This window comes from Anomaloglossus baeobatrachus, chromosome 1, assembly GCF_048569485.1.
Source record: "Anomaloglossus baeobatrachus isolate aAnoBae1 chromosome 1, aAnoBae1.hap1, whole genome shotgun sequence".
NCBI classification, from domain to species: domain Eukaryota; kingdom Metazoa; phylum Chordata; class Amphibia; order Anura; family Aromobatidae; genus Anomaloglossus; species Anomaloglossus baeobatrachus.
In genome coordinates, this window is record NC_134353.1 from 279,334,239 (window position 1) to 279,358,983 (window position 24,745).

The 24,745-nt window shown below is 44.7% G+C and overlaps 1 protein-coding gene across 1 annotated transcript in view; it reads left to right on the plus strand.

Moving 5' to 3' along the window:
• Nucleotides 1-24,745, plus strand: part of ARHGEF38 (Rho guanine nucleotide exchange factor 38) — a 169,830-nt gene that overhangs the window by 119,288 nt on the left and 25,797 nt on the right. Inside the window, exon 10 of the mRNA XM_075336792.1 lies at nucleotides 16,572-16,892. Coding sequence (XP_075192907.1) covers nucleotides 16,572-16,892 — 321 coding nt within the window. The remainder of the gene's footprint in view (nucleotides 1-16,571; nucleotides 16,893-24,745) is intronic.

The window sequence follows — 24,745 nt, forward strand, 5'->3', positions numbered from 1 at the left end:
ATTCCTGATCAGGCCAATTTGTGTTACTTTATGAGGTTATAACTCTGGAATGCTTCAACCAATCCCAGTGATTCTGAGACTTTTTTGTGACATATTGCACTTCATTGTAGTGGTAAATTTAGGATGATATTTTTGCATTTATTTGTGAAAATATCGGAAACTTTGCGAAAATGTTAATAATTTTGCAACTTTCAAATTTTACATTTTTATGCACTTAAGGCCCGTTTCACACGTCAGTGAAAAACAGTGACGTTTTTCACTGGCGTGTAAAACACGCACATGTCCCTGCGTGTGCCGTGAATCACGGCACACGTGGGTTGTCTAAGTGCAATCCGGGCTCCGTTCTCCGTGGCCCGTGATTGCACTTAGAAATCAACTCAACTGCGCCCGCTCCTGCTGTCCATGGTGCTGATCGCTCCCGCGACGCAGCATCCGGCCGGCGGTGACCCCCGCAGCAGCTTCTTCCGGGTCGGCTGTGTCGCGCATAATGAATATGCGCGACAGTAATCAGCCGCCACAGAAGAGCAGGGAGAACGGGCTGCAGAGGACATCGCTGGACGCCGGGTGAGTTAAAATGTTTATTATTTTAAAAGTACGTTTTTTTCTGGCACGTGTTTCACGGACCACACCACTGCGTGGTCCGTGGAACATCAGTGATGCCAGAAAAAAATGGACATGTCTCCGTGCAGCAATCACGCACACGCGGGTACGCTGCACGGAGACACGTGCAGTGAAAAATCACTGATGTGTGAGCAGACCCATTCATTATAATGGGTCTGCGTATGTCAGTGATTCTGGTACGTTTAAAAAAAAAAAAGCACAAACATACCAGAATCACTGACGTGTGAAAGGGGCCTAAAGCAGAGAATTATGTCACGCAAAATAGTTAATAAAAAACATTTCCCACATGTCGACTTTACATCAGCAACATTTTTGAAACATCATTTTTTTTGTTAGTAAATTAGAAGGGTTTAAAAGTTTATCAGCAATTTCTCATTTTTCCAACAAAATGTCAATTTTTTTAGGGATCACATCACATATGAAGTGACTGAGGGGCCGGGCCTATGTGACAGCAAATACCCAAAAGTAACACCATACTAAAAACTGCACCTCTCAAACTGCTCAAAATCACATCCAATAAGTTTATTAACCCGTTAAGTGCTTCACGGGAACTAAAGCAATGTGGAAGGGAAAAAATTAAAAACATTTTTTTTTCCCCACAAAATGTTACTTTAGCCCAAAATGTGGCATTTTACAAGGGTAACAGGAAAAACTACACTGTACAATTTGTTGAACAAGCAATATAGGGGACAAATTACACATCCGCAGGGTGTTCTGCACAATCTCATCCCAATTCTGCAACGTCAAGGTATGCCCATCGTATTTAGGTATGTGCTGCAGCAGATCTTCTACAGACACGTACCCTCCTGCATTCATCGTGGCTGCCAGGGGACCTGCAACCAGCGTACGTGCCTCTGGTGCAGCTGGGTCATTTCTGTCCTTGGCTTCGTCCATGACAAATGCTGGATCCTGCCGACTACGCCAAATATGTAATGACCAGATGTCCGATAGGGATCCAGCGAGTCACGAGACAGAGACGCCGGCAGAAAGTTAACCAACTGAATTTTACTGACAGGGTTGGGGGAGGGGATGTAAGGTATATTTTTAGAAAAACCAAAGAAAATGGGTCTCCACTACTGCAATATAATAGTAGAAGGATAATAAACAGTTTCGTGCACCACACGCATATATTGAAAAACACAGAGGGATTTTTTATGTCTAAACGGGCACTGGAACCACGTCAATACTCAATATATCAGAAACATGTCCGCATATATTAAAAAACTATTTTTATTAAGTGAAAAAGTTTAAAAATCTTTAAAAACATAACACACAAAAAAAGGGAGTCCAGACATCCCAAAGGTCTCTCTAATACAAAGCATAATATGCTCACAGGGAACAATCTGTCAAAAATAGCCAGGGTACAAAAAGGGATACTCAGAGTAATACAGATCATATATGAATCAGCATAAATTATCACAGATAATATATGTACAAGACACCTAGAGCATGCTCAAATAATATTAATTATTATCAATATAATATCTGTACAAGAAAATATAAAGAGATAAATGACCCTAGATCCCTGTAAAAAAGGGGAGCGATTGGGAGCCGGCTGCTGGCCCCATGCTTTACGCCAACCAAATGCTAGGTTTCCTCAGGGGTGCAGCCGGGTATAACTGCACTGAAGGTACTTTATTGCCTGGCAGACTCCGTCACATGCCTGTGAAGAGTCCCATCCTCAGCAGCTTCCCGGATCTTCGGCGCCAAATGGGGGGAAATTCAAACGAACACAAACATGTAGATTCTCTCTCTTCCTCAGCCACTCACAGTTCTGTAGGCGCAAGGTTATCCATCCTCCGCTCGGATGTCATCTCTTACAGGGGTTCCCTGGTCTCCTTACTAGGGGAAGAGCTTCTCCTCATACTCCAGGTGTCAGGGTGACGTCCAGGTCAACAATAGACGTTCACCTCTGCCAGAACGCAAGCCAACATCTCTCGGAGCTCCTGACAGCATCCTGTCCAAGCTGCTCCCTCTCCCTCTGCCCCCCACCTTTTTGGGGCAGCGAGTTTCCAGGTCTTAGTGCCCACCTCACTGCTGATGAGTTCCTTACAGAGAGAGATCTTTGATTGGAAATTGCAGCACAGCTGACAGCACTCATTACACTGTCACAATTGCCCTTAAACTATATGACTTGGGTCAAACATTTTGGATATCCTTCCACAAGCTTCTCACAATATTTGGTAGGAATTTGGGCCCATTCCTCCTGAGAGAACTGGTGTAACTGAGCCATGTTTGTAGGTCACCTTGCTCGCACCTGCCTTTTTAGTTTTGCTTTTAATAGGATTCAGATCAGTGTTTTGTGATGGCCACTCCAAAACATTGACTTTGTTATCCTTAAACCAATTTGTAACCAGTTTGGCAGTATGCTTCAGGTCATGGTCCATTAGGATAACCAATTTCCGTCCAAGCTTTAAGTTCCTGGCTGATGACTTGATATATTGCTTCAGTATTGCCACAAAATTTTCTTTCCTAATTGTGACATCTATTTTGTGAAGTGCACCAGTCCCTCCAGCAGCAAAACAACCCCACAACATGATGCTGTTACCCCCCGTATTTCACTGTTGGGAAGGTGTTCTTAGGCTTTAAAGCTTCTCCTTATTCTCTCCAAATGTAATAATGGGCATTATGGCCAAACAGTTCACTTTTAGTTTGGTCAGATCACAGGAAAGGTCTCCAAAAATTAAGGTCTGTCTTCCTGTGTGCATTTGCAAACATTTATCTGGATTTTTTTATGTTTTTTTTGAGTAATGGCTTCTTACTGGCAGAGTGGCCTTTCAGCCCATGTTGATACAGTACTCGTTTCACTGTGGATAATGACACAATCTTACCAGCTTCCGCCTGTATCTTCATAAGGTCTTTTGCTTTTGTTCTTGGGTTGACATGGACATGTTCATCTCTGGTACATAGAACCCATCTCCTTCTTGAGTGGTATGATGGCTGTACATTCCCATCTTGTTTGTACTTGCATATAATTGTTTGTACAGATGAATGAGGCACCTTCAGATATCTGGAAATTGCACCCAAGGATGAACCAGACTTGTGTATATCCACAATTCTCTTCCTGAGATCTTGGCTGATTTCTTTTGACTTTCCCATGATGCTACACAAGGAAGCAGTGTGTTTCACACGTGCATTAAAATACATCCACAGTTATGTCTCTAATTAACTCAGATGTTGCCAATAAACCTATCAGAAGCTTTCAAAGACATGACGTCATCATATGGGCTGTCCCATATTGTTTTAAGGCATAGTACTTAGTGTATGTAAACTTTTGACTCTGCAGAACGTAATAAAAATGCCTTAAAACATTCTCTCTGTCATTATTCTGGCATTTGGCAAATATAAATAATTTTGGTTCCTAATTCACCTAAAACGGGAAAGGTTTATTCTGATTTCATGTCGGATAGTGAGAAAAACATGCAGATGTGTCCTTTTAGATAGTCGTCTATGTAAACTTTTGGTTTCAACTGTACCTGCATGTTTTTTCAAATACGTACGTACGTATGTCCATACAATGCTTCTATAGAAGCAGTACTGCCATGATAATCTTGTTTGTAGCTCATAGACAAATCAGCAAATGGTCCCTGTGTGTTCAAACATTTAGCACTAATTGTAATAATGGAAACCTATACATGATCTATTATTTGCCAGTATCGGTTTGTGTTCAATACATTTGTGATATTTCAGAACTGACACCTGTTCTACAGGTTAGCATTGAGATTTGTAGCATTGGTGATGGATACCATAAATATGTCATTTGCTTAGTAATTCTTATTTTCTCTGAGATGCTTGCAGGCCAAAGGGTTATGTAAAGAAAATCTGTCAGCAATTTTTTTCTACTCCATATGAAAAGAGTATGATTTTGGAGAGAAGACCCCACCCACATGACTGACTGAAAGCTCTCTGTATATAGGATAAAACTTGTAATTCAGTGGTGGGGGCGGGGTTTTTCAGAGCTTATGAATATGGAGGACTACCTGGCAGCAGGATTACTAGTCCTCAAATGATTAATTCCTGCTGATAAAACAATATTTTTATCAAAACTACAACAAACAGCCCAGTACAGTAAGTGACACTTTACATTGCTGGAATCAGGGTCTCTTGTCACTACATTACATTGGTCCCAGATTAGGTGTCAAAAACTTGGTGACAGAGTCCCTTTAACTATTTGCCTTCTTCATATATGCATGATTTTCATATGATCTTTGTATCTAGTTAATTGTCCACTCATGGTACCTCTTTATTACAATATGTCTTGTTGTATTCTTAAAAACGTCCTTTATAAATATCAAAACTAGATTAATCCAACGACAGATTTGATTTCCGGATAGGTATCCAAATTAATTCACATAGTTATACACACAAATGATAGGACACAGACAAATGGAAAATCTAAATGAATGTGATTAAGCCTGACCTATCCAACTGAATGTGATTACCACTGACCTAGCCACACAATCAAATTTACACAGTGATCTCCATTTTAATGAACATGCTAATATAAGATTAGAGGTATGGTAAGGGAAATCATCTGGCTATACAGAGCAAGCCGTGTAAATATACTTAGCTTGGAATTTAACAACTTAATTTATCCTTTGAAAGTCTGATGAGTAATAAGCAGTGATATGCGAGCATGCTCATGCTGCTCGATACTCGATCAAGCATCGGGGTGTTCGGGCACACTTGTTGCTTAGCCGTGTATCGGGGGTGCTTGAGTGCCAGGTTCGAGTCCCCTCTCTGCATGTTTCTTGGCTCCTATTCAGCCACTAAACATGCCTGCCAATCACAGCCATAATCATGTTGGCTACTAGCATTACTGTGATTGGCCGGCCACATCGCATCATAGGGTCTAATATAAGACCCGGGGGTGTGTTACTCAGCACACTGCAGTTCAAGGAGAGTTGATGTAGGAGGGAGAGCTTAGATTAGAGTAGGCATATAAGCAGGGTTGTACACCCTTTTAGCGCCTTTTATGTGGCGCTAAAGGGTGTTTTTAGCCTGATTTAATTTAATAAATTAAAATTTAAAAAAACAGCAATTGGATGGTTAGATATGGAGCCTGAAAATCAAAGTTCAAAACATTGTTACCCTTTTGCTCATTAGTGTAACTTCCAAATTACTAAGGTCCCAAACTCTTGGGACTACCACTAATCCCTAGAACTGGTGCTCTAAAGAAGCGTTTCAGGTGAATAGAGCAGAAGTCGATCATGCTTGCTGTCACTTTCCTCATTACTTGAAAATATCTTTTTAAGTCAAATGTGTGAATCTGACACTCCAGCTAATGAATATGAGGATTTATAGACATTATTGATAATGCAATCCAAACAGTAACATTTCAATCTTGAATTTCAAACCTTCATCAGACTAAAATAAATACAGAAAACAAAAATAAAAATAGAAAACTAATTCTTAAAAAAAACACAAAAAAGTAACAACAAGTAAATATATATACATAGTCCTGGCCAAAAGTTTTGAGAATGCTACAAATATTAATTTTTACAAAGTCTACTGCTTAAGTTTTTCTAATGGCAATTTGCATATACTCCAGAATGTCATAAAGAGTGATCAGCTTAACAGCAAGTACTTGCAAAGTCAATATTGGCTAAGAAAATGAACTTTAACCCCCAAAACACATTTCAACATCATTGCATTCTTGCCTTAAAAGGAGCAGCTAACATTGTTTTAGTGATTGTTCCATTAACACAGGTGTGGGTGTTGATGAGGACAGGGCTGGCGATCAATCAGTCATGATTAAGAAAGAATGACACCACTGGACACTTTAAAAGGAGGCTGGTGCTTGGTATCATTGTTTCTCTTCAGTTAACCATGGTTATCTCTAAAGAAACACGTGCAGCCATCATTGCTCTGCACAAAAATGGCCTAACAGGGAAGAGTATCGCAGCTACAAAGATTGCACCTCAGTCAACAATCTATCGCATCATCAAGAACTTCAAGGAGAGAGCTTCCATTGTTGCCAAAAAGGCTCCAGGGCGCCCAAGAAGGACCAGCAAACGCCAGGACCGTATCTTAAAACTGTTTCAGCTGCAGGATCGGACTACCAGCAGTGCCGAGCTAGCTCAGCAATGGCAGCAGGCTGGTGTGAGTGCTTCTGCACGCACTGTGAGGCGGAGACTGCTTGAGCAAGGCCTGGCTTCAAGGAGGGCAGCAAAGAAGCCACTTCTCTGCAGAAAAAACATCAGGGACCAACTGATATTCTGCAAAAGGTACAGGGAGTGGACTGCTGAGGACTGGGGTAAAGTCATTTTCTCAGCTGAATCCCCTTTTCGATTGTTTGGGACATCTGGAAAACAGCTTATTAGGAGAAGAAGAGGTGAGCGCTACCACCAGTCTTGTCTCATGCCAACTGTTAAGCATCCTGAAACGATTCATGTGTGGGGTTGCTTCTCAGCAAAGGGAATCGGCTCACTCACAGTCTTGCCTGAAAACACAGCCATGAATAAAGAATGGTACCAGAATGTCCTCCAAGAGCAACTTCTCCCAACTGTGCAAGAGCAGTTTGGCGCCCAACAATGCCTTTTCCAGCATGATGGAGCACCTTGCCATAAAGCAAAGGTGATCACTAAATGGCTCATGGAACAAAACATGGAGATTTTGGGTCCATGGCCTGGAAACTCCCCAGATCTTAATCCCATTGAGAACTTGTGGGCAATCATCAAGAGACGGGTGGACAAACAAAAACCAACAAATTCTGGCAAAATACAAGCATTGCTTATGCAAGAATGGACAGCTATCAGTCAGGATTTGATCCAGAAGTTGATTGAGAGCATGCCAGGGAGAATTGCAGAGGTCCTGAAGAAGAAGGGTCAACACTGCAAATATTGACTTGCTGCATTAACTCATTCTAACTGTTAATATAACCTTTTGGTACTGATAATATGATTGCAATTATATTTCTGTATGTGATGTAAACATCAGACAAACACAATTAAAAACCAGAGGGCAACAGATCATGTGAAAATATAATTTTGGTGTCATTCTCAAAACTTTTGGCCATGACTGTATGTATGTATATATATATATATATATATATATATACTAGAAGGTGGCCCGATTCTAACGCATCGGGTATTCTAGAATTTATTGTAAAGTTAATGTGTTTTTTGTTATATATATCGATGTTGTTGTGTGTAGTTGCCAGTGTTTGTGTAGGGCGCTGTAAATGTTCTGGGTGTTGTCTGGGTGGGGGTGTGTGAGAGCGGTGTTGTATGTGTGTTGCGTTGTTTGTGGAGCGCTGTGTGTCTGAAGCGTTCTGTGTGTGGTGCTGTGTGTGTTGCGCAGTTTGTGTGGGTGTGGAGTGCGTGTGTGTTTTGGGGGAGGTATGTTTTGTGCAGTGTGTGTATTGCACGGTATGTGCGTATATTTGTGTATGCCGCGGTGTTTGTGTGTTGGGTGTTGTGTGTGTGCGGCGTTGTCTGTGTGTGGGTGTCTGTGTGTGGGTGTCTGTGTAGGGCGGTGTTTGTGGTTCCCATTGTGTGTGTGGTGTGTTGTGCGGTGCGCGTGTGGCGCTGTGTGTGTGTTTTGGGGGGAGGTGTGCACCCCCATCGTGCTCCATCCCCCATTCTGCGCACCCCCCCATCGTGCTCCATCCCCCATGCTGCGCACCCCCCATCGTGCTCCATCCCCCATGCTGCGCACCCCCCATCGTGCTCCATCCCCCATGCTGCGCACCCCCCATCATGCTCCATCCCCCATGCTGCGCACCCCCCATCGTGCTCCATCCCCCATGCTGCGCACCCCCCATCGTCCTCCATACCCCATGCTGTGCACCCCCCATCGTGCTCCATCCCCCATGCTGCGCACCCCCCATCGTGCTCCATACCCCATGCTGCGCACCCCCCATCATGCTCCATCCCCCATGCTGCGCACCCCCCATCGTGCTCCATCCCCCATGCTGCGCACTCCCCATCGTGCTCCATCCCCCATGCTGCGCACTCCCCATCGTGCTCCACAGTCACACATCAGACAGTATATACTCACACCCCACTTCTCCCTGTGCCCTCCGGTGGGCGGTCCCAGCAGCTGTGCTGCACGCAATGCTCCTCTGCCTTCTGCCAACACGCACACATCCGATCGCATACACGCACACATCCGATCGCATACACGCACACATCCGATCGCATACACGCACACTGACGATATCGCACATACGCGCTCACACACTCACAACATCCGGAGATACCACATGCTTCCGGCCATGTGATCCTCCGGCAGGTCCTGGAAGGTCACTGCACGCACAGTATCGCCGCCGAGAAGTAAGCAATATCACTGGATGTTGTTGTGTGTGGATGCGATCTGATGTGTGTGTGTCTGTTCTTATGTGTGTGCGTGTGTTTGTGTTCCGCCGCTGCAGGACCTTGATGCGCTCACCTGCTCCCGGTTGGCATCTGGTGAGTATGACTGCGGGGTCTTCTTTCTTCTGTCTTCTCTCTTCTGGGGCTGCCCGCTGCCTATAATGAAGTGTCTTGCAGTGTCTTTAACTCTTTCACCGCTGCATGACACTTCATTATTGACCGCACCAGTGTACGCTGGTAACCATGATACGAAGCGCTTCCTATAGTTACGCGATGTTTATCATGGTTACCAGCGCACACCAGCTCCGTCACGATCCCAGCATCGCAAGGTTATGTCCGCCGGGGGCAGGGCCGAGTGTGCCAACGTGTGGCGGGGGCGAGCGGGCGAGGCGTCAGCATATGCCGGCTCCCTGCACATGTGTACCGGGAGCCAGTGTACGCTGGAGCGGGCGATGCGTGCGGAGGGCCAGGGTGAGCGGCTAATCCATGTGGGGGGCGGGGCCAGGCCGAGGCGAGCAGTCAATCCGTGAGGGGGGCGGGGCCAGGCCGAGCCCAGCGGCCAATCTGACAGTTGTCACGCTAACGACACTGTCACGGTGACACTGTCACGGTGACACAATTTTGGAGCAAGACAGACAGACAGAATAAGGCAATTATATATATAGATATATATATATATATATATATAATAATACAGAAACTGTCACAATCCTGACTTGTGGTGTGGTTTCCGTATTGCGGTTTCTATTCCGCCCTCCTGTGAAACCGGTGTTGGTCTGTGCGCTGCATGGAACCTCCTGCTAGCGTTTCAGGTACCTTTTCCATGACTTTGGGTGAGGCTGTTTTCCTACTGGGTCACTCTCTGGTTTGTGGGAGGTCCTTGCTCTCTTGCTTCGCATTCCGGATAATTTCGGTGCTTCATTAGGGGGAGCGGTGTTGGCCAGCGCGATGCTAGTCGTATTACCTGGTTAGTTTCAGTAAGTGTCTGGCTTCTGTCTTTATGGTTTATTGATCTTGGTTCTTGACCCTGGACTGGACCCTTGTTAGTTTCAGTAAGTGTCTGGCTTCTGTCTTTATGGTTTATTGATCTTGGTTCTTAACCCTGGACTGCTTCCTGATTCTGCTCTGCCTCATCCCCTGACTCTGGGATACTGTCTGCCTCCTGACCTCTGTTCTCCTCCTGACTATATCCATGTCTGTTCCTTTTGTCCCTTACATGCTCTCTTGGTTATTGGACCTCGGCCTGACTCTTGACCTTGCTTTTGTCTTCTCCCTGTGTTTAGTTGCATCCTCTCGGTTCTGACCTCAGATATTTCGATTCCCTGCTGCTCTTGCAGCACGCTGGTGCTCATAGCGCCATCTAGTTACTATTACACACACTATTGTGAGTGACGTCACATTAACTATGTTTTTCTGTATTTTTATTTTTTTTTTTATGCCTACTTGGTATGGAGGCAATTTTCTGTATAACCAGTGAAAAACGTCATTTTGATAAACTAGTGTGCAGCATTTTATATATACATATATGTTTTCTTGTTCTTTTGTTATATGTTCTTGTCTTTTTAAGATTTATTTTTGTCATGGCTTTATTTGGGGATTCGATCCGGTGATGTTTTGCTGGATGGTTGGTTCCTCTGTCTTCTGAGCTTTTGCTTTCTCTTCCCTGTCCAAATGGTGATGATTCCAATTATCCTCTCCAGGAGTTTCTCTTTTTCCTGTTTTGGTCTGCCCTATCACATTCTGGCCTGAGTTTTACATATTCACCTTTCACGGCACTTCCTTTCAGGTTATACCTCTAGGAGGACATGTGTTTAGGAGTTTGAGCCTGTCAGCTAAGGGGTTTATCTCATTGGGTAAACACCAGTTTAATTTCTGCAGTGTTTGTTTTCATTCCCAGCTTCTTTTCCTTTCACCTCTTTTAGGTTTCTGGGAGGTTTTACTTGATCTGCTTATTTGTAGTTCTTTTTACCTTTCCTTCCTTACCTTTATATGACCAAGTTTTTGTTTTCCCACTCTGGGTTTTTGGATCTTCCTGCACACTTTCCTCTACCATTATTAGCAGTGTGGCGGCCTACCTTCTGGTCCTTCAGGACGTACGAAAAAACCTTTAACTGCCTTTACAGAGTCAGGTCCGAGGTGATGTTTTGAGTTGTGCAGCTAGGGTCTTCCTAGTCTGTACAGGAACCAATTGGGTGCAGGTGTCGTTTTGACACTGTAGTAGGTCTTCCCTTTTTCCATTACCCATGTGTGAGAGTGTTTACGTTCAGAACAATTTTCTCCTTTTTGTTTTCGTTTTCTGTACTTATTCTAGTCTGATGAAGCTCTGAAAGTCAAAACTGAAATGCTATTGTTTGGATTGCATTATCAATAAAGTCTTCAAATAATCACATTCATTATTTAGAGAGCCGGATTCCCTTTTTTACAGATTGGATTTATGAAGCGGTATCCTATCTGAGTACTCGTTCACCCAGAGTGACGTACTGTATATCCTGTTCTCGTGAGTCCAATGTGTAGGAACAATACACTTTTATATATGATTAATTTTAATAAATCATTAGGCAGAATGGACAAAATGTATTTATGAAAGTTTTGAGGACAACTGGCCTAATATCTGTTATAAAATTCATATGTTCATATGTTCATATGCCTCATCATGTCTGCTGTCTGACTAATTCCCATTGGCACTTTCATGATATTGGATTTTCATGATATTTAGGTAAAAATGTGTTCCCCTAATTAGAAAGTTTAGCATTGTCCACTTCAGAAGCAGCACTTCACAATAGAAAATAAAGTGAAATCTATAGATTTAGTATGAGTATACGCTGAATGTTGAAAGCGAACAAAGTTTCCAAAAGTAAAAATTTAGTGTCCAACTATATCGAAGACACTTTACTTTTCTCTGCATCTGAACGTTAGCTGTATTTTAAACATTTTCAATTCTGTTATTCATTCGCTGTAAAATGGATGCATTTACAATATTTTATGGTTCCCTTATTTCACAATGCATTTCAATGCCCTGTTTTCTTTACGTGTTTTCAGTGAAACAGCATAACTTGTAATTTTAAAAGTTCTTGGTTTGGTACTACTTTTTTGTTTAGGACCATCATGGTCATAGAAAATATGGTTTCCATGTATAACCCCGACTTTTCCGGAATATAGACACCTTTAGAGGAATTTATTTTTAATTAAATGCATGTATTTTTTAGCTAAAAATATTTTTTGCATTTGGGTGTCATTGAAAATTTTGCAGTGTTTGGCTTTTATAGGCTCTTTGTTTCAAAAGATGTACCTATTGTGGTTTAATCTAAAAAGTCAATCCAAGTTTAGTCTAAAAAGTCAATCCATGCAAAATAATGAACACATGAGTAGACAGCCTCGAGATGCCATGAAAATACTGAGAAATACAGGCAGATACCTATTTCATCCTTCAATGCCATCAGAGAGATTATTGCTACAGATTTACTATGTATGTACCGATGGAAAAGGGGCTACCAACCCTAAGATTGGGGCCCCTGTGCTGTCCCTTATCTCAAAGGTAGGCTCGATGGTAGCCAGGTTCAAGCCCCCAGCGTGGCCCTGTCTCCTGTCCGAGCCCTGATACTACCCCACCCCAGGGAGCTGACCGGAAGCCCAGTAACGAAAACCCCACAAATAGGCACAGACAAGGGTAAACGAAAACTTGTGCACACAAACACAAAGGAAGGTCAGTATGTGAACTGGGGAGCAATAAAAAAGGGGTAGGAAATAAATGCACAACTGGAGAACTCACACACTACGCAGAACCCCACCTTGTAGATCACCATAGAACTGGATAACCACAGGAACCGAGGTAGCAGAAGCTATATCCAGCCACTCAGCCACAGAAACCAGAACCTTATAAAGAGTGAAGGCGGCTGAGGATGGTAATCAGCAACCTCAGCTTTCAGTGGAAGATCACAAGCCTGCAGGAATTAACTCCTGCTGTACTGGACAGCAGTAAATCCAGAACCAGCCGACGCCAATGACAGGCTGTGGAACTCAGGGAACCCAGGCTGTTTGTCGGACTCTTTAGTGTACACAGAGTCTAACGCCACCATGATACCCAGTGAGTGTAACACCGAACACTGCACGAAAGTAGGATAATCATAATAATAATATTTATTAATTTATATAGCTCTGTTAATTCCACAGTGCTTTACATACAATGGCAACACTGTCCCCATTGGGGCTCACAATCTAGGTTCCCTATCTGTATGTTTTTGGAGTGTAGGAGGAAACCGGAGAACCCGGAGGAAACCCAAGCAAACACGGGGAGAACATACAAACTCCTTGCAGATGTTGTTCTTGGTGGGATTTGAACCTAGGACCCCAGCGCTGCAAGACCACTGAGCCACCGTGACCCCAAACACACAGCCAAAATCACTAAGAACTGTATTCAGTGTAAAGAAGAAAAAGAAGTCCTGGAAGTGATGATACACCCACAGAGCTCTGATCTCAACATCATCAGGTCTTTCTGGAATTTGATAAAAAGACAGAAAGATTTGCCAACACCTACACTCACAGAAGATCTCAGCATGCCTCATGTTGGGATAGAAGACATTTAAAATCTCCATCCTGTATATTTCGTATCACGCTGTCAATACATCGTCTTCTCAGGGCAGTCTAATGACAATCATGTTGCAGTTTGAATTGTCGGTTTCAGGTCAAAAACATCTTCGCTGCCCGGATGTCTAAGACATGTCCTCAGACTCTTCGTCAGTGTTTTCTACTTGTCATCTCTATATAAATCTCACTACATGAACAAGATGCTAGATAGATTACACTAGCAGCACAACAATTTATGTGTTGTGCGATTGTGACGCCCCTGGACTATCAGGTCATCACAGGGTATTGCACAATCTACCCTCCCGTTCAGTATCCACCTCCTTCTTGGTTATGGGTCCCTAACCAAATGGTGTTGCCTACATCAGCTAATCAAATCCTAGATACACGATGCACCACACCCACCAGACACACCAGTGGACGGCTTGAGTGGAATAGAGTCGCCCACCTGGGGGGTCAGGGAGGGGAGGTGAGGAGTGTAGTCAGTCTGAAGTAAAGCTGGAGTAGTAGAGTTGGAGAGTAGCCCTCGAGCTGTGAGGAGCTCTGAGGAGGTCGGGAGCGGGGACTCCCATAAGGAGACTGTCTAGGTGGCAGACGGTGGTCTGGGCCTAGAGGCGTTGTACCCCCGGTCGCAGGGAATCATGGCAAGGGACTCAGGTCTGTCGAGAAGGACAGCCGGCGGCCTTGCACCATCACGAGGCTGGGACCAAGGCGCGACGGGGTATGTGGACCCTAGGTCGGGGAGTAGCTGCATGCAACCCGATAATTTACCCATGGAGAATGGAGCCTTCAAGATTCGTTCCCAACCGCTCCAAAATCGGGGCCCTGGCGCAACGAGGGGGATAGGACTTTCCATTCAATACGGTCCAAAAAATCCCAAGCGTGAGCCCTTAGCCACAGTGGGGAGTGGGACCCGGCAAGTTTCACACTTCCAGAGAAGTAAAATTAGTGCCAGGAGGCAGGTCACGGATCACCAGGCAGCACCATTGGGGACAGGACCCGAACTAGCTCCCCTCAGCGGCAGCGGTATCCAGAGATTTGGTTTACTCGGTTGTCGGTGTCTGCTTAATGGACTGAGTGAGTATAAGAGTGATCCCTGCATCCCACATTCTTATTTCCCCACACACCGAGTCCCGGGGCATTTCCCCACTACCCGTGGAGGGTTCCATCACCCCCGGGTATTCCCAATTGCAGCGGTGTACTCCTAATTACCACACACCGCGGGTGGCGTCACAAACTCTATAATCCCTTGTAAATACCCCCTTCATTTGAGTGGCCGCACGACCCCCGGGTCCGGAGACCCTCGAGCCACTGAGAACCTGGATCTGAGCAGCTCAGCTGCTGCCACGGGGGTGACACACGATCTTATATGTTTTTGGACCACAGGCGTTATAGAAGGACATACATTTCTCTACATTTGGGGCGGCGTTACACGGTACAATATATCGTGCGATATGTCGTCGGGGTCACAGAATTCGTGACGCACATCCGGCATCGTTAGAGATGTCGTATCGTGTGACACCTCTGAACGACTGCTAATGAGCAAAAATACTCACCTTATCGTTGCTCGTTGACACGTCGTTCATTTCCATAATGTCGTTCTTCCTTCTGCGCGCCGGTTGTTCGTCGTTCCCGTGGCAGCACACATCGCTACGTGTGACACCCCGGGAACGACGAACACAGCTTACCTGCGTCCCGATGGCAATGAGGAAGGAAGGAGGTGGGCGGGATGTTACGTCCCGCTCATCTCCGCCCCTCCGCTTCTATTGGGCGACCGCTGTGTGACGTCGCTGTGATGCTGAACGGCCCTCCCCCTTCAGGAAGAGGATGTTCGCCGCCCACAGCGAGGTGGTTAGGGAGGTAAGTACGTGTGACGGGGGTTTAACGACTTTGTGCGACACGGGCAATGAATTGCCCGTGACGCACAAACGACGGGGGCGGGTGCGATCGCTTATGCAATCGCACAATATATTGTCTCGTGTAACGCCGCCCTTAGGCAGGCTAAACAGTGACCATATGATGTACTATTGCTGTTCGAACCTATAAGCCTAAAGATTTTAACAGGTCCCTGATCCCGATAATGATTGTCAACCAAAACATCCCTCAGTTTCTGTACTCATCTATAAGTAATGAGGTGTTTCTTTAATGCTTCATTGCATAATATTAAGGCCTAAACTTTATAAAAAAGCGTCTCAAACTTGTTGATATTTAGATTGATAAGTGAAAATAATCTTCACCATTGCTTGGTTTAAACTCAACTTGGGCATTAGTAATGCAGAACATATGGCCCATCTAGCTCTCCTTCACCTTAGTTATTCATCTGAGTATAACCCCTATCTTAAAACCACTTTGTTAAGATGCTATCTTGATTTGCATACCTCTCTGATCACCAGAAGAGATCCTTTTTGCTTGTAGGAACTATATATATTTCTGAGCAGATTCATGGGGTGAGAAGATATATAATGTAGCAATATATGTACATATGTACAGTCCTTTTCTTACAGTGCATGTCTGTAAAAGTCCATGCTAATTCGCCTGATTGGGTAAATCCAAAAAGTCAATTGTAGTGACACTAGCCTGGTATGTCAAATTAATATTGAATTGATACCTGGCACCAGCAACGAGCTGGGAAGCAAGCAGCCTTATAAGCCAAATGATGCAAAAACTTTCATGAAACCCAATTTCAAAGCTATTTCTGGGCCTCTTAGCCCAAAATGCATGTATGTGCATAGAAAAAAAATTATATACTGTGTGTATATATATATATATATATATATATATATATATATATATATAATTTTTTTACTATGCACATACATGCATTTTGGGCTAAGAGGCCCAGAAATAGCTTTGAAATTGGGTTTCATGAAAGTTTTTGCATCATTTGGCTTATATATATGGACTTACCCCCTGGGGGTGTCCATATCCTATAACTGCTGCCTTTGTGTTATACGTATTGTAAACACTATACTAGTCTCGTATTTGGGGCCCTATAGTAGATCTGTAGTGTAATTATAAAATAGATTCCATCTTCACAATGTGTTTGTATTCTAGGCAAGCAAATTGGAGCGACTGGTCTGTACCCCACTTAGTGCTTTGCAGTCCATGTTCCCGATGCCTCAGAAGCTGATACAAAAACGCTATGATAAACTCCTGGATTACCACAGCTACCTCCAGAAACCAGCAGATTCTCAGCTAGATCAGGCCAAGAAGGACTATGAAGCTCTTAATGCACAGCTGGTGGAGGAACTGCAAGTGTTTAACAAGGCAGCAAGAAGCATCTTATTCAACTGCTTGTATTTCTTCATCACTCTTGTGAGAGATGTCATGGCCGCTGCATTGGACTCATGCTCACATACATCTGACAGCGTTCCAGTAAGTTACAAAAATACTTTATTTTCTGTTGATCCTTGAATGCTGCCTATAGAAATTAGTCATAACCTCACTTTATTAATCATGTATAGTGACTCGCCCACCCCAGGGCTATGGGACACCCGGTGCCGGGCCGGACTAGTCCGGGGGTCGTCAGTGGTGGCGGGGCCCGGCTCCGTGGCCCTGGTGGGTGTCAGTTAAATATGGCTGGTGACTTGGGGTTTGAATAAAGTTTGTGTTCGTGACGCCACCTGTGGTTTGCGGCTATCAAGCCGCCGCTGCTGTGTAAGGCCTCCGGGGTGATGAAGTGGCAGCAATGGTGGTACTGCTCCCCACAGGTGGAGCGGTGCCCCGGGGCACAGTTGGTGCTCGTGAGAGTCTATGGTGTAGTGGAAGTCTAAGCAGACGGAATAACAGAGGCAACACCAAGGGTGCAGTTTCAAGTTGTTTACTCACACATCCTGGTATGCGCACACTGGTGCCCTCAGACGACTGGAACCCACTGTCAGGGACCTCCGCCGTTTCTGGGTGATTCCTGGAGTGAAAACCGTTACCCTTCTCTCTAAGGTGTCTCTGTCTTCCGCTGTCTTCCTAAGCCTAGCTCTTTTAGGATGAACCTGCTCGGCCTCCACTACAGCCTCCAGGCTGGGGGGTCACCTGTCGGATGATTGTCCCCTTTCTAGAGGTTCTGCGGTGGGCTGTGGCCTGGGGAGTTTACAACTTTCCCTGGGCCTCGGTTTTTACTGTTTGGAGATAATTTTGCACTCCTCCGGTTTCTAGGGACCGTCCCCTGTTGCAGCTTGATCCCTCCACTGATGTTCCTGTGGAACAGGCCACCACAGCTCTACAGCTATCCGTGGCCCTGGAATCCCTTCTTCTCTCTGCTTGGTGTCACCTGGACCCTCTGAGTCCCAGGATCTTCACCAGGAAGCGTCACTTTCTTCTTCTTAGCTCCGGACTGACTAGAGCTGTCTTTCCTTCTCTCCTTCTCGTCTGCCTCCTGCAGACCTCCTCCTCCTTCCCCACTCTCTCTCAACCTACTCAAACTTGACCTTCCTTTCTCTGACTGCTCTCTGGTGGCTCCTCGCACCTCCCCAGTTGCTAAGCTGTACCCTATAGGGGCAGGGATGGGTCTTATGGCCCCTCCCAGCATGCAGCATGGGAGGGTTACTGCCACTGTCCCTGGTCCCAGTGTGTACCTAACAATGGGTGTTGTGTAGATTTACCAGGGGACCGGTGTTCACTCCTTTCCTCACCCAGAATGGGGCATCACACCGCTGGATGGGGTGCAATGTCCTGTGGCAACGGAAGCCTCAGGGGCGCCACAATAGCCTATAGGCACTATTAGATATTCTTGAATGGACATTTTTGAGGAGTAACATCTTCTGGCTTCTAACCTTTCCCACCACTGCTATTGTTTAGTTGACCCATATCCATATCTTAAAAATTTCCTGATTGACTGGTTTTAGTTTATAAACTATTGAATATTCTCCCTATACCAGCTCTAAAATCCCTTTTTTTTATCTTGAAATAGGTTTGTCGTAGTTATGCTATAAACAGCCAAGGGTACCGAAGGAGTAGAGTTTAGAGTTAGATAGATATTGCCCAAGCTGTCAAGTAGTTTGCAAATGTGTACATTAAAGCGATACTTTGAGAACACATATTACTAACAGCAAACCCAAAGCAACACAGTGCTGGATCTTCCAATAAAAGAAACTGCTTTTATTTCCTTCAATCCATAAAATCAGTGGTCACATACAGGGTGGAAGTCGACATGTTTCAACTCTTTATGAGTCTTAATCGTAAATTGAGTTACAATTAAGACTCATAAAAAGTTGAAACGTGTCAAAAAAGGTAAACAAAAATACAATTTTGTTTAATTTATACATAGAACATAATCCAAAGACTTCTGTGGCTTATTTATTTGCTTTTAAGACCACTGAAGCTGACTTTTCTTGTGCTTTTGGGATCAGTTGAGTCGTAAGTCTTGGAGTCAGGGCATGGAGACCTTCAATGTTTAGTATGTACCTTACTGTGCACAATCAAATCTTGATGCCTGCTGCTATCAAGTCTTGCTGCAGGACTTTTGATTATCTGCCTCATCAGGAGTCTGGTGGCAGCTGGTGGCAGCTTCTTCTTTCTGCCACGTCCAGATAGTTTAGTTAGTATTCCTTTAAAGGGGTTGTCCACTACTTTGACATTGATGGCCTATCCTTAGGATAGGTCATCAACGTCTGATCGGCTGGGGTCCGACACACCACACCTTCGCCGATCCGCTGTTTTCATAGAATCATAGAATATTAGAGTTGGAATGGACCTCCTGGGTCATCTAGTCCAACCCCCTGCTCAAAGCAGGATTCACTAAATCATCCCAGACAGATGTCCGTCCAACCTCTTTTTTCGGTCCCGGCGGTGGCAGCAGACAGCCGGAAATGCTCAGTTTCGGGGTTGCTCCGTCTTCTGATTGCAGCCACGGCCAAGTACTGCACATCCGCCTCCCATTGTAATCAATAGGGACCAAAAACAGCTGATCAGAGGGGGTGCTGCATGTAGGACCCATCAATATCAATGTAGTGGACAACCCCTTTAACTATGATTCCAATTGTATCTCTAGGAACATGCAATGACTTTACTATCTTTTTGTAGCCTTTCTCTTATTTGTGCATAGTTATGATCTCTTCTTTTAACTTTCTGGACTAATTTCTTGACAACCCCTGATAAGTGAACTGAAGGCCATTGCCCATTAAAGAATAAGCCTCTAAAATATTGTCAAAAACTAGGGACTGAATAATTTTGATTGCAACTCTAAAATTGAATTAAAAAATGCTGTTTATAGCGCAGGCGTTTTCCAACTAAAGTCCAGATTGAGATCTAATGTGAGATTTTAATTTCTTTAAGTAATTTAACTTTTATTTATTTCAAACTAACAGAAAAATCAATGGAAAGCTATAAAATACAAACACATTTAATGGGATTAGTTACATTTTTAGACAAAGAATTTCATTAATTTCATTGTGGGAATTATGTTTATGTCATGCTTTCTCTATTTATGATCCATATACTGGGAAGTTGGGAATCTTAATTTAGTTTTCTTCGACTTGCTGAGACAGGAGACAAAATAATATCTGTACATGAACCAGCCAACATGGTAGTTCAGTGTTGAGCTACGATCAGCAGTATCAGTAATATGGAGAGAAGCAACCTATTAAAATACAAAACAATTCTTCCCCAAACATTTGAATATCCACTAGTGCCGAATTCCTCACTAGTTTCTCAAATAATGAAAATAATAAATTAAAAATAGTAAAAATAATAATAATAATAATAGCTAAACATTTTTCCTAAATGCATATATAGCGCTCCATTCCTCTGATGGAGATGGAAGGAGTCTTCTTAGCTTCCATAGGGTTGATGTACACCAGCATGCCTTTGTTGTAGAGGGAAGCTCTCATCAGAAAAAGAGCTATTATTTAAACTAGGTTGTGTTAAAGGGAATCTATCACCAGGGTTTTACTCCACCTCTAAGAGCAGCATGATGTAGGGGTAGAGACCTTGATTCCAGTGTTCTCTCACTTACTGTACTGCTTGCTGTCATTTTGATAAACCGCTGATTTCTCTGCTGTATATCTACCAGTTCTGTCTATGCTGAGGTCTGTAAATCCCACCACCCCCACCACTGATTGGCAACTTTCTGCCCATGTGCAGTATATGCAAAAAACTGCCAATCAGTTATTGGGGCAGGGTTATACAGAGCTCATCAATATGCTTGACTACCTGCCACCAAGTTTACTACTCCTCTACTGATAATTTCCTGTTGATAAAAGTGTTTTTATGAAAACTACAGCAAGCAGCCCAGTAAATAACACATCGTTCAAATCAGGATCTCTATCTGTACATTATGCTGTTGTCGGTTAAAGTAAACCAACCAGCAAGATTTTCATAATTAAAGTAAAGCCAGTTCTATACTGGCGCTAGGATGCTGAATGTAACCATACCTTTTGTTCAGAGATTGGATGTCTTAGTTCAGAAATATGTAAAGTAAAGTTCCAGCAATGCACTATTTGATTGACAGGTGCAACAGGAAGGGAATATGTGGATTGGGTCTTGATATCTATTCCTGTTCCTATCTGCCTGACTGCGCCGCAATTAATGTCTATGACGGCGACAGTGGGAGGAAGGACAGGCAGGCAGACAGGGGTTCAAAGCCAGCAGATGTAGTGTCAGTATAGCTTTATTGAAGTGCTGGACCCCTAAATACTTTTCTTGTATCCACAACAATTGTCAATAAGGGTAGATTGCACTTATGGAAACACACCAGGATCCCAGTGGGCACTCCTATTGAGGTGAACTTGCAAATGTACCACTTATTTACTGAAGGAAATTTCTGTACCAGCAAATAACATAATACAGTCTTTCTCTTAGGCTAGTTTCACACTTGCTTTGAACGGCATCCGTTGCATTGCATTGTGTGACGGATGCAACAGATGCGTTGCATATAGTGGCACAACGGATGCAATGGATCGTACAAAACAACGGAATCAGCTTTTTTGTTTTTTATGTTTTACCGGCGGCAGACTATTGTGAACGATCAGCTGATCACCCAGCTGCCGGGCGCTCAGCTGATCGCTCACAGCAGCCGGTCGCTGGGTGATCAGCTGATCGTTCGGCCGCCGAGAATGTGTGCAGGGGGCGGAGTGCGGGGTGGGTGGAGCCGAGCGGGGCCATGGCGCTGAGGACAGGTGAGTGTGTGTGCGCGTGTGTGTGTGCGCGTATGTACGCCTGCGTGTGTGTGTGCGTATGTACATGTGGAGTGGAGTGCGGGAGGGGGCGGAGCCAAGCGGGGAAGTGTCGGGCTCTCTGCACACGTAGCCAGGGTAAATATCGGGTAATTAAGCAAAGCACTTTGCTTGGTTACCCGTTATTTACCTTGGTTACCAGCATACACCGCTTAGCACTGGCTCCTTGCACACGTAGCCAGGGTAAATATCGGGTAACTAGCTTGGTTACCCGATGTGTATCCTGGTTACGGGTGCAGGGAGCCAGAGAGAGCATGCGCAGTGAAATCCTAAGGATTCCGCTGCTCAAAAAAAGTTACATGAAAGCAACGCAGTGTCGGCCAGCGGAAGCAGCGCATGTACTTTTGGCACAATCCGTCATCCATACAAGTCTATGGGAAACAGCGGAATCCATTAACGGATTCTGCTGTTTTCCAAAAGGGCGAATTGTGACGGAAGGAAAAAAACGCAAGTGTGAAAGTAGCCCTCAATGCACAGAAGATGTAGTTCCCTGTTGCAGAGAGTAGAGCAGACAGAATTTGTGACTTGGCAGTCATGTAACACTGGCTCATGCCAGAGGACCACAAAGAGACCTGTAATGCAAGAGATCACTCTTACGTCACCACCGGAGTCCGCTCCAGCGACTTCTGCTCTGATCGCCAGGCGACGCCGTGTTCCTGCCATGGATGGTGCTGGTGATGGGAGAGGAGTCGATGCCAGCGGCACTGGTGGGCGCAGGCTCCGATCATCCACTGGACTGGGTTATCTTGGGATCTGCAGTACCACTGGCTTACTGTGGGTGGCGTGTGTCTTCCAGCTGAAGTTGCCAGCGTTCAGCTACAGCCAATGGGAAGACAGCACACCCTTCTTAGTTCCCCTTCTGTCTCCTGACCTCTGCCAGAGATAGTTCTGATTTCCTGGCTCCTGATCCACCCTATTCTGTTTTGTGATTCCTATGTGCTGACTTCTGAGTGTTTTCTGACTACCCTTCTGCCTGCTGTTTTTGTACCTTGCTGCCCGATCCGGATTTGATCTCTGCTACATTTTCTGATTACGTCCTTGGCTACAGAATCTGTCCCTGTTCTGCTATTCCTGGTTTGACCCTGCCTGACGACTACTCTCATCGGACTGCAGCCTTCCACAGGTAGTGATCTCCAGGGCCCTGTGTAATTCCAAATCCCTGTATACCTGTATAGTGGTTAAAGGGTTTCAGGGTTCTGGGGGTCCTGCTTGGTGAGTGGCTTCCCTCTAGCCTGTCCATTACATCCCATTTGAGTCTGTTGATCCAGGCAGGCGTTACAATCACTTGTTCATTCCTATCTCTCCTGACTATAAAAAAGTTTCATTCCTTTGTGGAGGCAACTATATGGAGAACAATGTCCCCCACGGCGTGGACTGGAATTAGATTCTGGGTGTAGTAGTGCTCCACACAAAGCCATGAAAGTCTACTTTAAATGATAAATTAATCCCCTTGACAGTAGCAGGCCATGTTTGTCGGGAAGGACAACCTTCCCTTCTAGTGATGGGTCGTTTTTTGCAGGATGAGTTGGACTTTTTATTGGTACCATTTTGGTACCAATTTTTTTATTGGTACTATTTTGGGCCACATATGTTTTTTGATTACTATCTATTTCACTTTTTATAAGGCAAAATCAAGAAGAAACAGCAATTCTGGAATTTTGGGTTAAACACACATTTAAAAAAAAACTTGGTGGGAGTGCTTCTGTAGGGGTTGCAAGGCTCTGCCACCTCTGCAGAGGTGACAGACTATGTGTTTGTGTGTAATAAAGTTATTATTGTGTGTAGTGTGGCCATCAGGTGGCAGCGAGGCCCAATTGACCTCTTCCCTGGTACTCCTTGATTAGGAAGGGGTTAGTTATAGGAGGGTTGGCAGGTTATAAAACGGCCAGACAGAATGAAGAGGGTAGGATAGTCCCCAGTAAGGAGCAAGTGAAAAGCAAGCCCAAAAGACTAATTCATACTGATCCTCTGGATCAAACTCACAGCAGGTCCAAAGATACTCACATTCCCCCCCTGGGGGTAGTAGTCCAGACGGTGAGAGTGGCAGCCAGACCATGAGGCAAGAATTTCCCAACGATTCCCCTGCTGCAGTTGATGGTCAGTGTGTCCCTGCGTGGAAGCAAATGTGGGAGCAGTGAATGAGCCTGCCACGAATGGCAAGGTCAGCGCAGGGGATGAGGGGCCTAGAGGAGCTTACTTAGTTCCAGGTGCTAGGGGGGCGGTTGGCCAGAAAATTGCAAGAAGTAGTGAAGATTGAAGGGAACCCCACTAGGGTCAAAAGCAGCACCCTCAGGGTGCGGGATAATAATGATGATGATGGTGTACAGAACAGTACAGACTCTGCGGATGAATAGACTTGTGGATGAACTGTGTTGCACTGGAGTGGTGACCGTGGCTCGAGGGGTTAATGTCCTGCTGTGCTGAGACCTAGTAGCCCCTGTGAAGACGACTACTGTAGCCCCCTCTAGCCACCCCAACACTTCTGGTGTACATTAGAAAATCTTCCTCATATACAGTATTGTGCAGATGTTTTAGCCAGAAGTAGGAAAAAATGCTGCAAAGTAAAAATGCTTTTGTGCCGCCCCGGAAGCCTCTGATGTCACGGTGGCTCCGAGCGGTGATGTGGCCCTACTGGGCGCGAGCGACAGGTGTTTTGTAATGGGGAGTAAAAATAATACTTAAAACGGGGAGAAAGACAAATTATTATTTTATTATTATTATTTATTATTATAGCGCCATTTATTCCATGGCGCTTTACATGTGAAAGGGGTATACATAATAGGGACAAGTACAATAATCATAAACAATACAAGGCACAGACTGGTGCAGGAGGATAGACTAGAATAAAATAAATAAAAGTTTGTGACACCAGTTGGGATGTTTGGCTGTGGTATGGCCGGGCACTGCTGGTGGGCCCCAGGAGTTAGGTGGTGAAGCGCAGTGCCAGAGGGTTGTCTTCTCATCCCCCCAATTAGGGCTGGTTCCTGGGAGATGTGTTGCGGTAGGGATGGCGCAGCAGGGAATAAATCAGCCAGAGACAGGACAGGGAGCTTTTACCTT